The sequence below is a fragment of the Mya arenaria genome, chromosome 11 (genome assembly GCF_026914265.1).
Source record: "Mya arenaria isolate MELC-2E11 chromosome 11, ASM2691426v1".
Classification (NCBI taxonomy): Eukaryota; Metazoa; Mollusca; class Bivalvia; order Myida; family Myidae; genus Mya; species Mya arenaria.
The window spans coordinates 27758762-27772431 of NC_069132.1; the positions used below are offsets into that span (position 1 = coordinate 27758762).

Consider the following 13670-nt stretch of genomic DNA (forward strand, 5'->3'; position numbering starts at 1 on the left):
TTGAAAGGGCAGAAAAAAGACATTGAGTGCACAATATCATCTCAATTTAACGCCATGGTTGAAAAGAATCGTCAGATTTTAGTGTCTATTGTTGAAACAATTATTCTTTGTGGTCAGCAAAACATTGCGCTAAGGGGTCATGATGAGTCATCAAGCAATTTCCAAGCGCTGTTGCATTTCCAGGCAAAACATAATAAGCTTCTCAATGATCATTTGGTAAATGGTGACCCTAGAACCCGGTATACATCGCCCAAGATTCAGAATGATCTGATAGGTATTTGTGGCCAACTTATAAGTGGCGATATCGTTTCGAGGTGTAACGACGCTGGCGTATTTGGTTTCATGGCGGATGAGGCAACGGACGCTGCCACTATGGAGCAGATGGCCCTATGTGTGCGCTTTATAGATTCAGAGAGTGACGAGATACACGAGGAGTTCCTCGGGTTCTCCCAATGCGAGTCTACCACTGGAGAGGCATTAGCTAATGCATTCATTGAAAACCTCACTAAATTAGGTATGCAAAACTATTGAAAGTATTTCATGGTTCTGTAACACATAAATTATGTAGTCGCATAAATGATCTTTAGATAATCGTCGGATTTAGATTAATTATACAAGTGAAAATTCCATACAGAATAAAAATACACCCTTTAGAAAACCTTTTCCTTTTTGTGTTGTATGCAATTTTCATGTGTCGTACACTTTTTATCTTATGTAATGTCGTGTTAGGGTCTTTGCTAAAAGATTAAAATAGCAAAAAAACCAATAAAACTTATCTACTGTTTAAAAAACGTTCTACAATGCTTATCATAACTCGTTTTAAGGTGTCAAAACGGATCAAATGCGTGGCCAGGGGTACGACGGTGCCAGCAATATGTCGGGCATACATCGTGGAGTGCAGGCGAGGATTCGATCCCTCATACCAGAGGCGATATACACCCATTGCAAAGCGCATTGTTTGAACCTCGCCATCATCCATGCATCCAAAGAGGTTTATGCCAGAAACCTTATGAGTACGGTGCAACAGGTGGCATTCGCCTTTAATTATTCCGCAAAACGCTTACTTCAATTCCAAGAAACGCTTGCAGGAGATGATGTCAGCAGGGAAGGCATGGCGGAGCGAACGCGACTCCGATCACTTTGTGAGACTCGCTGGTCAGCACGTGCGGACGCTTTGCACACATTCCTTGTATCATACAGGTATAAAACAATCTTGATTATACAGTCAAAAATGAAATCATTGCGTAAATATTGTTTTATTGTTATCCAAACACCATGCTGGCATGGACATACTTTTTTGTATCCTGTAGGACCGTGGTAACGACACTCGACCGACTTGCCGATGAAGGGGATACGAAGGCTGCGGTACATAAATTGTCAGTTACGAATTTCGAATTTATTGTGACCCTGGTGGCGATTGAACATCTTTTGTCAGCCCTAGTTCCACTGTCTAACATGCTACAGACGAAGGACTGTGACTTGCTTCATGCAGCTAACGACACACGGGTCGTTATGGTTCTTCTTCAGGTAAATTTTATTTTCCATTTGTAATGATAACTGTTAAATATTCAGCACACACGTGTAAGCATGTACATAATAATTCGTTATAATATCCGCAGCGCCTTACGACTCCTAATTCTTTCAGGCGGAGAGAAATGACGATGAAGTCTGGAACAGCCTGTTTCAGAAAGCGGTGGACATTGCTGGTGACGTTGAAGTCATACCCGCCGCTCCCAGACGTTATGGTCGTCAACAAAATCGACCGAACGCCCCAGGCAATACGTCCGAATTTTGGAAGAGAAACATGTATTTGCCTTTCGTCGACCACTTGCTGGTAGAATTAGAAACACGCTTGATGCAGGGCCATGGTCGGTTCTGTGCCCAAAAGCTTCTTCCATTGAAGGTATCTTTTAACATACATATACATCCTTGGATTTGTTTGCTAAATCAGGTATATGATTTATTGTAAACTGATTTATTTAATGAATAAAAAATCTATGTCGCAACATTTGCGTTCTTTTGTAGATTCAGAATGACGGTCTTCCCCGGGAGAGTATCAATGACGTGTACCAAGCCTTCCAAGCATGCCTAGATGTGGATGAAACCATTTTTGTCCGTGAGTGTGAGCGGTGGCGTATGTGGTGGACGGACGCGACGTTGGCGGTTAACCGTCCAGCTGCCCCGGCGTCTCTAGCGGAATCAATTACGCTTGCAAGCAAAGCCCTTTACCCAAGCATACGACACTGTCTCACCCTTTTAATGGTCATGCCGGTGTCTACGGCAACAGCCGAACGGTCGTTTTCGGTAATGAGAAGGGTCAAGACATACCTAAGAAGTACGATGGGTACTGAGCGCCTGTCAGGTCTTGGTCTCATGAATGTATACAGAGACAGAGAAATCAGTGCCGAACGCGTTGTCGACAAGTTTGCTAACCAGCAAAACAGACGCCTTGTCTTTGTGTTCAAGGTTTAAATCTTAATGTCGCTTGAGAAAGACACAATAGGGAAATTTATGAGATCAATTATGTTTAATAATATGTACTGCGTATCAGAGAAACAGTATATTAACATTTAATCAATCTGTTTTGATTTTTTCTACCCAAATATGTCGTTAATATAGCCCCTGGATAGTCACGAAATGCCAGTAAATCGCTTCCTTTTCCAAAAAAATTTCCGTGGGGCCATGCCCCCGGACCCCCCTATTATGGGAGTACACTTCAAAATGACTCAGTTACGCCCCTGATGCCCATGTAAGGTTCGTACGAAATCACCCTCATGCAATGTTCACAAATGTCAGCCGTGCAGGGCCATGTAAGGTTCGTACGAAATCACCCTCATGCAATGTTCACAAATGTCAGCCGTTCATGCCCATGTAAGGTTCGTACGAAATCACCCTCATGTAATGTTCACAAATGTCAGCCGTGCAGGGCCATGTAAGGTTCGTACGAAATCACCCTCATGCAATGTTCACAAATGTCAGCCGTGCAGGGCCATGTAAGGTTCGTACGAAATCACCCTCATGCAATGTTCACAAATGTCAGCCGTGCAGGGCCATGTAAGGTTCGTACGAAATCACCCTCATGCAATGTTCACAAATGTCAGCCGTGCAGGGCCATGTAAGGTTCGTACGAAATCACCCTCATGCAATGTTCACAAATGTCAGCCGTGCAGGGCCATGAGATATTGGTACGAAATCACTCTCATTTAATGTTCACTAATGTCAGCACGGTACAGGTCCATGGGAAGTTGGTTCGAAATCACCCTTATGTAATGTAAACTTATGTCAGCCGTTCAGCCACCTTAGTACGAAGTCACCCTCATATAATGTTATGGCACACAGTCACCCTCATGTTATGTTAACTAAAGTCAGCCGTACAGGCCCTTATGAGATGTTGGTACGAAATCACCCTCATGTAATATTCACCAATGTCAACCGTACTGGCCCATGGGATGCTGGTACGAAATCACCCTCATGTAATATTCACCAATGTCAGCCGTACTGGCCCATGGGATGTTGGTAAGAAATCACCCTCATCTAATGTTAACGTATGTCAGCGGCACAGGCCCTTGGGATGTTGGTACGAAATCACCCACATGTAATGTTCACGTATGTCAGCCCTACAGGCCCTTGGGATGTTGGTACGAAATCACCCTCATCTAATGTTTACGTATGTCAGCCGCACAGGCACATGGGATGTTGGTACGAAATCACCCTCATCTAATGTTAACGTATGTCAGCCGCACAGGCCCATGGGATGTTGGTACGAAATCACCCATATGTTATGTTTACGTATGTCAGCCGCACAGGCCCATGGGATGTTGGTACGAAATCATCCTCATCTAATGTTAACGTATGTCAGCCTCACAGGCCCATGGGATGTTGGTACGAAATCACCCATATGTAATGTTTACGTATGTCAGCCGCACAGGCCCATGGGATGTTGGTACGAAATCATCCACATGTAATGTTAACGTATGCCAGCCGCACAGGCCCATTGGATGTTGGTACGAAATCACCCACATGTAATGTTAACGTATGCCAGCCGCACAGGCCCATGGTATGTTTGTACGAAATCACCCTCATGATTGTAATATTCACTGATGTCAGCCGTAAAGGCCAATGGGATGTTGGTACAAAATCACCCTCATGATTTTAATATTCATTAATGTCAGCCAAACAAGCTCATGTCATGTGCTGTTCACTTATGTCAGCCTTTCAGGCCAAATAGAGGTTCTTACAGAATCACGTGTAATTATCCGCCGCCCAGGCGCATTATTTTAATTTTAACTTATTTGTTTTACAATGATTGTGAAAGTTATTACATCATTGTATTAATCACTCTCGTTGGCATGATGTTACTCGAGAATATAATTTGTCCGGCTTGGTGATCACAAACCAAACTCACATGCGCCCAGGCCGGAATCGAACCCGGGTCGCCTATGTGAAAAAAGAGTGCGCTTACCGGACAGCCAGGGCATATCGGAGGTTCCTACACAATCTTTCTCATGTAATGCCCATTTATGTCAGCCGTACAGGCCCGTGGGGTTCGTATGAAATCACACTCTGAATCATCTAATGTTCACTAATGTCCGCCGTAAATGAAGGTTCGGGAAAAGTTCACCTGCATGTTATATTTACTTATGTCAGCCGTAAAGGCCCATGTGAGGTTCTTACACAATAACCCTCATGTTATACTTAGTATTCACTAATTACAGCCGTACAGGCCCATCACCCTCATGTAATGTTCACTAAATATTTTAAAGGGTCCCTTTAAACAGAGGCATAACTTGTCATCTAAATGTCATTAGTTTTATAACGACATTTTTTTCCTTAATCACTGATTTCTAAATTAATTATAATTAAAACAGACAATCGGAATTGCTTAAACCGTTGTTCAATAGCTAGCTGTCACGCGCCATGAACATTTTACAGGTAGTTAAAGAAAACGATTGGAACCAATATTAGCTTCATCTAAACTCGATGTTCATTTCATTTTTCAATATTCACGAAGATTGCTTTGAAGAAGGTGTGTGATAGTTTCTTCAATGAAACAGCCTCATGAAATTTAAATAAACTTTAATGGAATTAAACAAACGTTTTTCAATGATGTGTACTTGAAGAATCAATGGCCTTCGAGCAACTCTGCGAATAATATCAGGATATAGCGGTGCAGCCTGCAATGTCAAAGAGAACCTGCGGATAACGATATAGTTTACAATAGTGCATACAATAAATCAGATTGATTGAAGATCCTGTGTGTTCTGTGATATATTAATAAGTATATAGATAATGTTTGTCACTGTGAGATATGGAGGTAAGAATATTTCTTATGTCTTATGCCATGTTTCGAAAAAGACAAAAAAAGTTTTATTTTAAGTAAGCACTGTAGATGTTAAGCACTGTAGATGTTTTAAATCGACTATAGAATATAATATATTTAAACAGATATATTTTGCGCCGCATATTATTGAATGTGATATCAAATAATAAACAATATTGTCAGCCATGAAAATAGTTAAGTGATGCTGTTGATATAGTTGTATGTCTATCACCGCGTGGTGAGATTTTTTTTAAAAAGTGTAGCAGCATTTGAACAAAAGGTTGTTCACACGCTTTCACATTTTGTTTATCTTTTGTTTGTATACACGCGTATAATAGGTTTAATTTTCACCGTTATGTTGACTTTTTTTATCAGACTATAATGTTTGTTTTTTGCTTTGTATATTGGGCATATCTATTCAGATAAAACAGACTAGCTGATTTTATGCTTAATAGAAACAATCTAAAAACAAACATTTTAACTCGGGTGTGGTAATTCATATTGTCGTGTGCCAAAGTTTGTTCATGGGCTGATATTACAAACTAAATTTGACGACTCACTGCCTATATAAAGCTTGATCTTGATTTAATATTAAAGTGTTGAGTTCGTCCATTGTTCTAAGATTTGTTTAAACCATTGTTCCAAAACACGTTATATCATTGTCATGAAATAAGAATTGAATTTCTTAAAATGCTCTCTTGTTTCACAAAATGGTTAGAAAATTGATTGAAATAAAATGCTTAAAGTTTATAAACTATTTAATCCTATTCGGCAAAATTGAATTGTAATTAGTATCAGTTTGTTTTTGACATATTTTGTATTTGTACAACTGCTTAACTCGTAGTTTAAGGCTATTTCTATATGGAAAACGGATCTGTTAATGGAAATGCCCATTTTCAAATGTTGTTTCAAACAGTATTCAAACATTTATTGCAACTAAGGCCCGTATTTTAAATCAATTTAATTCCATGTTAAGTGAAATATCGGTGAAAATCAATGAGACAAAGGAAAAATAAACTGATACTATGCTTTATAGGCCGGTGTGCATAGCTGATCAGGTTGATTTTAACATGATACTTAAACCGGCACCCCTCGATTAAAAAAGGAGATGTCCCGTGAGACAGATGGACGGACGGATATCTAGACTGACAGACAAACATATAGAGGGACGAACGGACGGGAGGATGGACGGACGGGCGGACGGCTGGATGGGCGAACGGACAGGCAGTCACAACATAAAATGAAGACACGCAAGCACTGATGTCAAGCAAAATATGCCAGGAAACAGCCACACGATTAAAATTCTTCGTCTTGCCATCACAATATTGACCCGAACGGTTGACCTTGAATGGCCAAGTCTCGTATACTGGGGACTTGATTAATGTTGTAATTAATCAATTTATTATAGCAACATAAAATGGCAATCACGGTAGTTTAATGGGTGAGCTGGCAGCATTTATGTGACACTGATGTTTTCTAAATCAGGGTTTTATAATAATAAATCATAATGTCGTTTGAAAATGCCTTTTTCGACATGGGTTCCTCAAATTGCCAATAAATCATTTGTAACTATCGAGCCATCGATCTATCGTAAAATATTTAATTGAAATACTCCCTTGTCATAGGTGATTTACAGGATGAATTAATCTGCGATCGACAAATAAACTAATGAAAAGTAATACATTGTACTTGCAGGCAATTAGGTCTATATGGAGCACAGAACACTCGTTCTTAGAGACTTTAAAAAATAAATACAATGCTTGAAAACTTTTGATAAGTATCGGTTGTAAATAGTTATTGTACGTAAAGTTTAGTCCGCATAAATTGCAACGCCATGAACTGTATTGTTTGACGATCTGAAATCATCTAAAATAGTGATGTAGGGCAATCCCCCCCCCCGGACAGGGCCCCCCTCCCCCGGAAAGGGTTTCCCCATATAATGAAGGATATTGCTTGCTGAATACGAATACGTAAAAGTAGTTTGTGTCTTCGTTCTTCATTTCATCTTCTAATAATATTGGATTTAGGTGCCACGCATCCAAAATTCGTATGCTTGTACATGTTCTAAATAGGATATCTTAAAAAAGTACGACAGTATAATGAGTATAAAAACGCATATTTTATCATTGTTTCAGAGGATGAGAGACGGATCTTCAACATCAACTGTCGTAACGAGGTGCTGCTACATCAGATAAAGAAACGCTGCAAGTTGGAAAGAGATGGTGGGTTTTTCGGGGGAGGGGGTGCATCGGGCGTTGTTTGTGTGTGTGTATGTGCGTGTGCACGTGTTAAATATGCATGCCAATTAACCAGTATACGAAAAATGCATGTATCAAAGTTAACCCTAAATATGTTCCATATATTTGATAACTCTAATATGTTGCAATTATCATATGAAACCTCAAATATGTTGCATTTATCATAGATAACTCCAAATATGTTACAAGTATCAGAGATATCCCTAAAATTGTTGCTTTTGTTATAAATAACTTCAAATATGTTACACCAATGATAATAAACTTTAAATATGTTGCATTTATCATAGATAACCGCTTTTAAGAAGATCATGTCCAAATTTAGACCAGGCTGTCCTCGTTTTCCTAGATGCGCTGCCACTGTCACAATATTTCATCCTTAATATATGCTTTTGAACACTTTGCTGTAGAGGTTATCGAGCTCTCGGACGAGACTGGGGTAGTGAAGAATCTACGACAGAATATGGACGAGTACGGCGTAGACTTTCTCAAGGAGCGAGAGACCGTCATTCTGCTTAGGGTCGAAAGTACGTTCTTATTCAAACTTCTTTTATTGTCCAACAGCATCTCCAACACTTAACGTTTATTGCATGATTATGAATAGTTTTTGATCGGTGTCCATCTCCTTAACTCTGAGCTTAGCAACAATGTTGTCACATCAGCACAAAATATGAATGTAATGATGACATCAAATGCTCATATTGCACGTGCCAAATTTCTAGGCAGAAACAGACACGTGCCAAATGTCTAAGCAATCAAATATGAAATAAGTAACCTTTGGATGCAATATTTGAAAGAACTTGCTAGATGACCAAAAAGGTATTGATTGTGTCGTTACTTTATGTTAAGACATACCACACGGAGAAGTTTATGACAATTAAATAAACTAGTAGCATACGGATGACGATCTGTGAACATTTCATATCAAATTGACACAATATTCATGCCGACGTCCATTTTCATTTGCAGCAACTATTCTGGAACAGCCACCGGCGTTGCCGACAAGTACTGAGGAGGATTTTTTGGAACCGCCACCGGACAAGACAGTCTTCATCCCCATGTTGGCCGCGTTTTCGGAAAACCAGGACTTCATAGGTGAGGCACTCGTTTGAAGAACATGTAGAAGAACATCAGTCTAGACAGTGTCATAGTCTTTTGGTGTCCTCGGCAACGGATTCGTGACAAATTTTGACTAACGTTAGCCATAACTCAAAAATCGTTTTTATATTTGCATGAAACTTATTTCATGAGTTCATATTGACCATGCACACACGTGCAGCAGGGCCTATAATTCGTGCTTCAATAAATATTGAGTTATATCTCTTGATCGACCAAGAAGAAAGAGTGAGCGATGACACCAGCTTGTATAACTTGAAACTGAACCAAAAAAGGAAGGAACGAAAAAACACAGTAAATACTCACCATCTTTTTTATTGGCCAATTTTACTCTTTACTGATAGAACATTATGTCGATAATATGGTGATAATTTGAATATGATTGCCAGACAAAGTGAACGGACGCAAACCTCGACTAACGAAACAGCAGCACAACATTATGAATATGTCCAGATCTAATTCATGTAGTTCACGTCAGGCTAGTGCTTGTAAAAGTACGGTAATATGACCATCGTTCGATTGTCGTTGCACTTTATATTGTATATATAAGTATGCAGGCATTGCTAATACACCGTTTGTATGCCAGATGCGGCTTCAGGATTCCAAGATAGAGGCGGCGTAAATTAGGGGCGTTACCTTTTGAATTGTACCCCTCCATCAGAACCGAACTTTATTTGTTTTAAAATGTTGGCAGTGGTTTTTGGGAGTACTCCCCCAGAGAATTTAAACACTATCTAATCCGAAATGGTGCACTTTGGGAGAACATATGCACCAGCAGTAAAATGTCTTACGGACACACAGGACAACAAGAACACATTCTCGTACAATATCTAGGTTTATGTATAAAGGAGGCTTTACAATGTTTTGCCTTATCAAAAACTTCATATAGATTATAACCACCAAAAAACATGCCAAACATGGACTTATAAATTATTACAATATATAGTGTATATAAAAAATGTTAGTTTAAACAACGAAATAATGCACTTTTAATATTTGAATACGGGTCAAGTATTCACTGGAAGTAATTTTGTTTAAAGATTCCTATTTTTCCGGAATTAATATTATAGCTTTGTTAACTCTTGTTACAGTTAATAATTCTACTTGAACATTATATATGTTTTCAATTTTAACATCGTATTACTAAAAGTGAAAATGTCTTAAACCATACGTTGAAACCATACGTTGTACGTTCGCACTTTTTCATCGAACACATTCGCTTATACTATATAGTATGTCACGTATATAGAATATCACCAACACTTATGCTAAGTGTGCGTAATACAAAATTATTAAGATTTGCATATACAATCAATTCAGTAAACAACTTTAAGCTAATTGATACTCAGTGATATAATTATATTACATGTACTTCAGTGCATTACATAAAGCATATTCACAGCTTTGAGAAATATGCTACTTGTTTATAAATGAGACGTGAAACAAGTGTCCAGTGTACCATAATGCACAAGTCATTTGTAACCACGGCCCGCAGGTCTGGGAAATAGAGGGGACTTTGACTTCGGATCCAGCAGATCCCGGGTAAAATCCCCGCCCTGCGGGGACAAACTGCTGGTAAACTTCAAACCACCGCATTGAACCGGCACTGTGGGGCCACCTGAAAGGTAAAAACACGGCCCATTTCACCCGCTATCCCCCCCGGACCTGGGCCGTGGTTACATGTGACTGGTGCATAATATCTTGTTCCACAGTGGAATGTGTTGCCCCATTGTGAATTGTTGCAATGTTTGACGTCATCTTACAGACGCATTGAATCCAAAGGACCGCGGTAGCAGGGATTCCCTTATAGACGACGTGGACGGGAAGGGAAGGAAGGGCAAGGCCAAGGATAAGAAGAAAGATAAGAAACCCAAGCCCCCACCCCCGGTGAAAAAGTGAGGCCGGTTCGGGGAGGGAGACAATCGAGAAACGCAATATGACATAATTTTAGTCCAGTGATATATTTTTAGATTCTTATCCACCCACTCCTGTTCGAAATCCCCGTAGAAATGGAATAGTTGATGAAAAAATCGCCAGAAGTTGTCGAAAATCAGGGAAATGGCACTGAAACTTAAACGCGTTTAACATGTTGCTTCATGCTCTTTTCTGACTTCTTTAAATTCAAAATCCGGATAAGAATCTAAAAATATATTTTCTATGGCCATAAGTGAAGGAGGTTCGTTTTCTTCAACTGATCTCACATTTGGGATATGTTTGTTATGGACACAATAATAATTCGTGTCTGTGTGCTCTCACTAGTGTATAATAGCTTGGGCATGACAATAAATGGAAAACAATTACAGGCGTTTATTTCATTCTTACGAGTTTAGTTGGTAGTTTATACTTTTTTTCTTTTAGCTCGTGATTAATGCTGATAACTTTCAGAATCACTCTCAATTCCGTTTTCTGTGTAAAAACCGTAACTGGTGTCCATTTTGTCCACATTTACGAATACAATTAAAAAAGGTGATCTATCGTGGTTTTAAAAGAAAATATTTATAATAACAATGTACCTAGATTTAAACATGGGTAATGATGTAAATGTCACTAGTACCTATACTAGTAGTTAAGGAATATGATCAACTTGGAATTAAGAGTGACTCATTCTTGTCCAGCACAGCGAATGTTGACAACACTTGTGTTAAAATGCGGGGTACCTTTCTGAACATTTACCATAGTGGGTTATACCCTGGGAAGCTCAACCCGCTTACACAATTGAATATATACAATTATATCGTCGCTATTCCAAAACATATATGGCGAGTGAAGGATCATGTTTACGACGGATTTAATAAAAATCGAAACATCTCACAGATTTTGTGTCAAAATAATACAAGGCCTCTTCAAAATTTCTGATTGTGCGCTCGGGACCGTTTCCGTTGAAACCTTAGAAGACTTGAAGAAGATTCAAATGTTGCGAAACATTCTATTAACAACAGATGTTTTAGCTTCTGTTATTTAGATACTCAAGCAATGGGATTCGGACCTAAAATACAAACAATCTTCAAGAAATATGACACTGAAGATTTATGTGGGACTGTTAACAATGCCAATACTTGAACATTCGTCTTATGTCGCTACTAATAAGGGACAATACTGCTGCTTACGTATGGTTTACTGCGATAAAAAAACTTGATTATTGCCCTTAAGTAGATAAGAGCGCTTTGCCCGCGTTGTGCGATAAGTGTTATTCACACCATGACAACTAATCATAGCCAAAAATTATATCTATTTTATGCCTCCTTCGATACAGTGGAGGTATATTGCTTTGCACTAAACATTGTCCGACTGATAATAAGAGAACGCTTATGCCTAAGGTCCTCAACTATGGAAGGGTCTGGTCATAACCAGCATACGAGCACTGTTGATTTTAAGGTCAGTAGGTCAAAGGCTACAGTCGTGGTGACCTTGAACACAAAATGCCTATCCGATTGGTAACAAAAGAATGATTGGTCCTACGAACCTATTTTTCTGCAGACTTAGACTTTCTGCACACCCGTTAAGGATTCAAACGGGTAGATATAATCGTAATCGAATACAACGTGAAGAAAGATATTGTTTATGCTGTAACTCAAGAGATATAGAAGACGAATTTCATTTTATTTGTACGTGTACACGTTTTGAAACTATAAGAAAGAAATACATATAACGGTATTATTATTTACGTCCGTCTGTTTTTAAGTTCATCGAACTGTTAAATACAAGAAATAAACAAGAACTTATAAAACTATCCTTATTTGTCAAACAAGCTCTGAGTACGGTATTAGAAGATCAACTTTAAATATTGACTTATAATTATAATAGTTTTGTTCATCCTCACCTGATTTGAATATATATATATATAAAAAAATATTGAATGTATTTATGATTCTATTCCATATTATGTATAACCTATGTCATACCATGTGTTTGTTTATTTATTATTCATATGTGGTTAAGAAGATGATGTACTTTGTACAAGTCTTAATAAAATATCTGTTCTGTTCTGTTCTTAAACTTGGCAGAGGTTGGTCATTCAAGCAGATGACCCCTATTTATTTTGAGATCAGCAAGTCATGGTAGGGTTGACATTAAACACAAAAAGCTTTTCCGATTCATAACTAGTGTATGCTTGGTCCTCAAACTTGGAAGGAAGGTTGGTCATAACAAGCAGATACATGTATATCCTTTTGATTTTGAGAACAATAGGTCAAGTAAAGGTCATAATGACACATAAAGCTTGTCCAATTGATCAGTAGAGTATGCTTGGTGCTATGGTCCTCAAATTTATGAGAGCTTGGTAATGATATGCAGATGACCACTGATTATTTTATGTCATGCAAACTAAACATTTTTGTGGTTTGCATTGTGTGCATATGACATACATTGTAGATCCATATTTGAACATCAATAGAATTTAGAGAGGTATTGTGAAAACTGATTGAAAATAAAAATTAGGAAAGGTGTTTTTTCTAACCCAATACAATTTGGTCTATGAAATGTTCCAATGTACATCAGATTTAAAATATTTAATATGAAATGGTACCTCAGAGGCGTCAGAGGTGGGGAGGCTCATTTTTTAACTCCCTTTAAACTTGTTTCATTTTCATACAAAAACAATATGTACAACCAGACCGTATACTGAGACAGTGCACTTATAGGTTTCCTTTCAACTGAACCAGTACTTTTACAGAAGACAAAGTTTGTGGACATCCATAATTATATTATAATTATATTGTGTACTTCTTGAACACACCAAAACATCTAAAATTAATGTTTGTTAAAAAGTTCATTCATTTATTTAAATTTGTAACATGAATACTCATAAACATTTTGCAGCTTAACAGAAATAATTAAGTTTTAGAATGTTTATCAAAAAACAGATAAGTTCAAGGGAGTGACCTATAAAGGTTAACTAATGTTCAACATCCAACCTGCAAAAGAACAACTCAAACAGTATACTTGATTTTGATGTTTTAACCATTCATTTATCATAATGA

At 38.3% G+C, this 13670-nt stretch overlaps 2 protein-coding genes across 2 annotated transcripts; both read left to right on the forward strand.

Moving 5' to 3' along the window:
* Positions 1-381: 381 nt before the first annotated feature.
* On the forward strand, positions 382-2472 carry LOC128208454 (zinc finger MYM-type protein 1-like). Its single transcript, XM_052912016.1, has 5 exons — positions 382-514; positions 825-1200; positions 1311-1365; positions 1646-1903; positions 2026-2472. The coding sequence occupies exons 1-5, from the start codon at positions 382-384 to the stop codon at positions 2470-2472; spliced, it is 1269 nt and encodes a 422-aa protein (XP_052767976.1).
* A 2455-nt stretch (positions 2473-4927) lies between these two features.
* Positions 4928-10991, forward strand: LOC128209320 (uncharacterized protein CXorf65 homolog). The gene is made up of 5 exons (XM_052913306.1): positions 4928-5314; positions 7456-7542; positions 7986-8102; positions 8545-8670; positions 10457-10991. Exons 1-5 carry the CDS (start codon positions 5290-5292, stop codon positions 10588-10590), a joined length of 489 nt encoding a protein of 162 aa, XP_052769266.1. The 5' UTR covers positions 4928-5289; the 3' UTR covers positions 10591-10991.
* The last annotated feature ends 2679 nt before the right edge of the window (positions 10992-13670 follow it).

Coding starts and splice junctions, on each gene's coding strand:
- LOC128208454 (XM_052912016.1), top strand. CDS start 382: ATGGCCCTATGTGTGCGCTTTATAGATTCAGAGAGTGACGAGATACAC. Junction 515..824: donor TGAAAACCTCACTAAATTAG/GTATGCAAAACT, acceptor ACTCGTTTTAAG/GTGTCAAAACGGATCAAATG. Junction 1,366..1,645: donor AAGGGGATACGAAGGCTGCG/GTACATAAATTG, acceptor TAATTCTTTCAG/GCGGAGAGAAATGACGATGA.
- LOC128209320 (XM_052913306.1), top strand. CDS start 5,290: ATGTTTGTCACTGTGAGATATGGAG. Junction 7,543..7,985: donor CTGCAAGTTGGAAAGAGATG/GTGGGTTTTTCG, acceptor ACTTTGCTGTAG/AGGTTATCGAGCTCTCGGAC. Junction 8,671..10,456: donor GGAAAACCAGGACTTCATAG/GTGAGGCACTCG, acceptor GTCATCTTACAG/ACGCATTGAATCCAAAGGAC.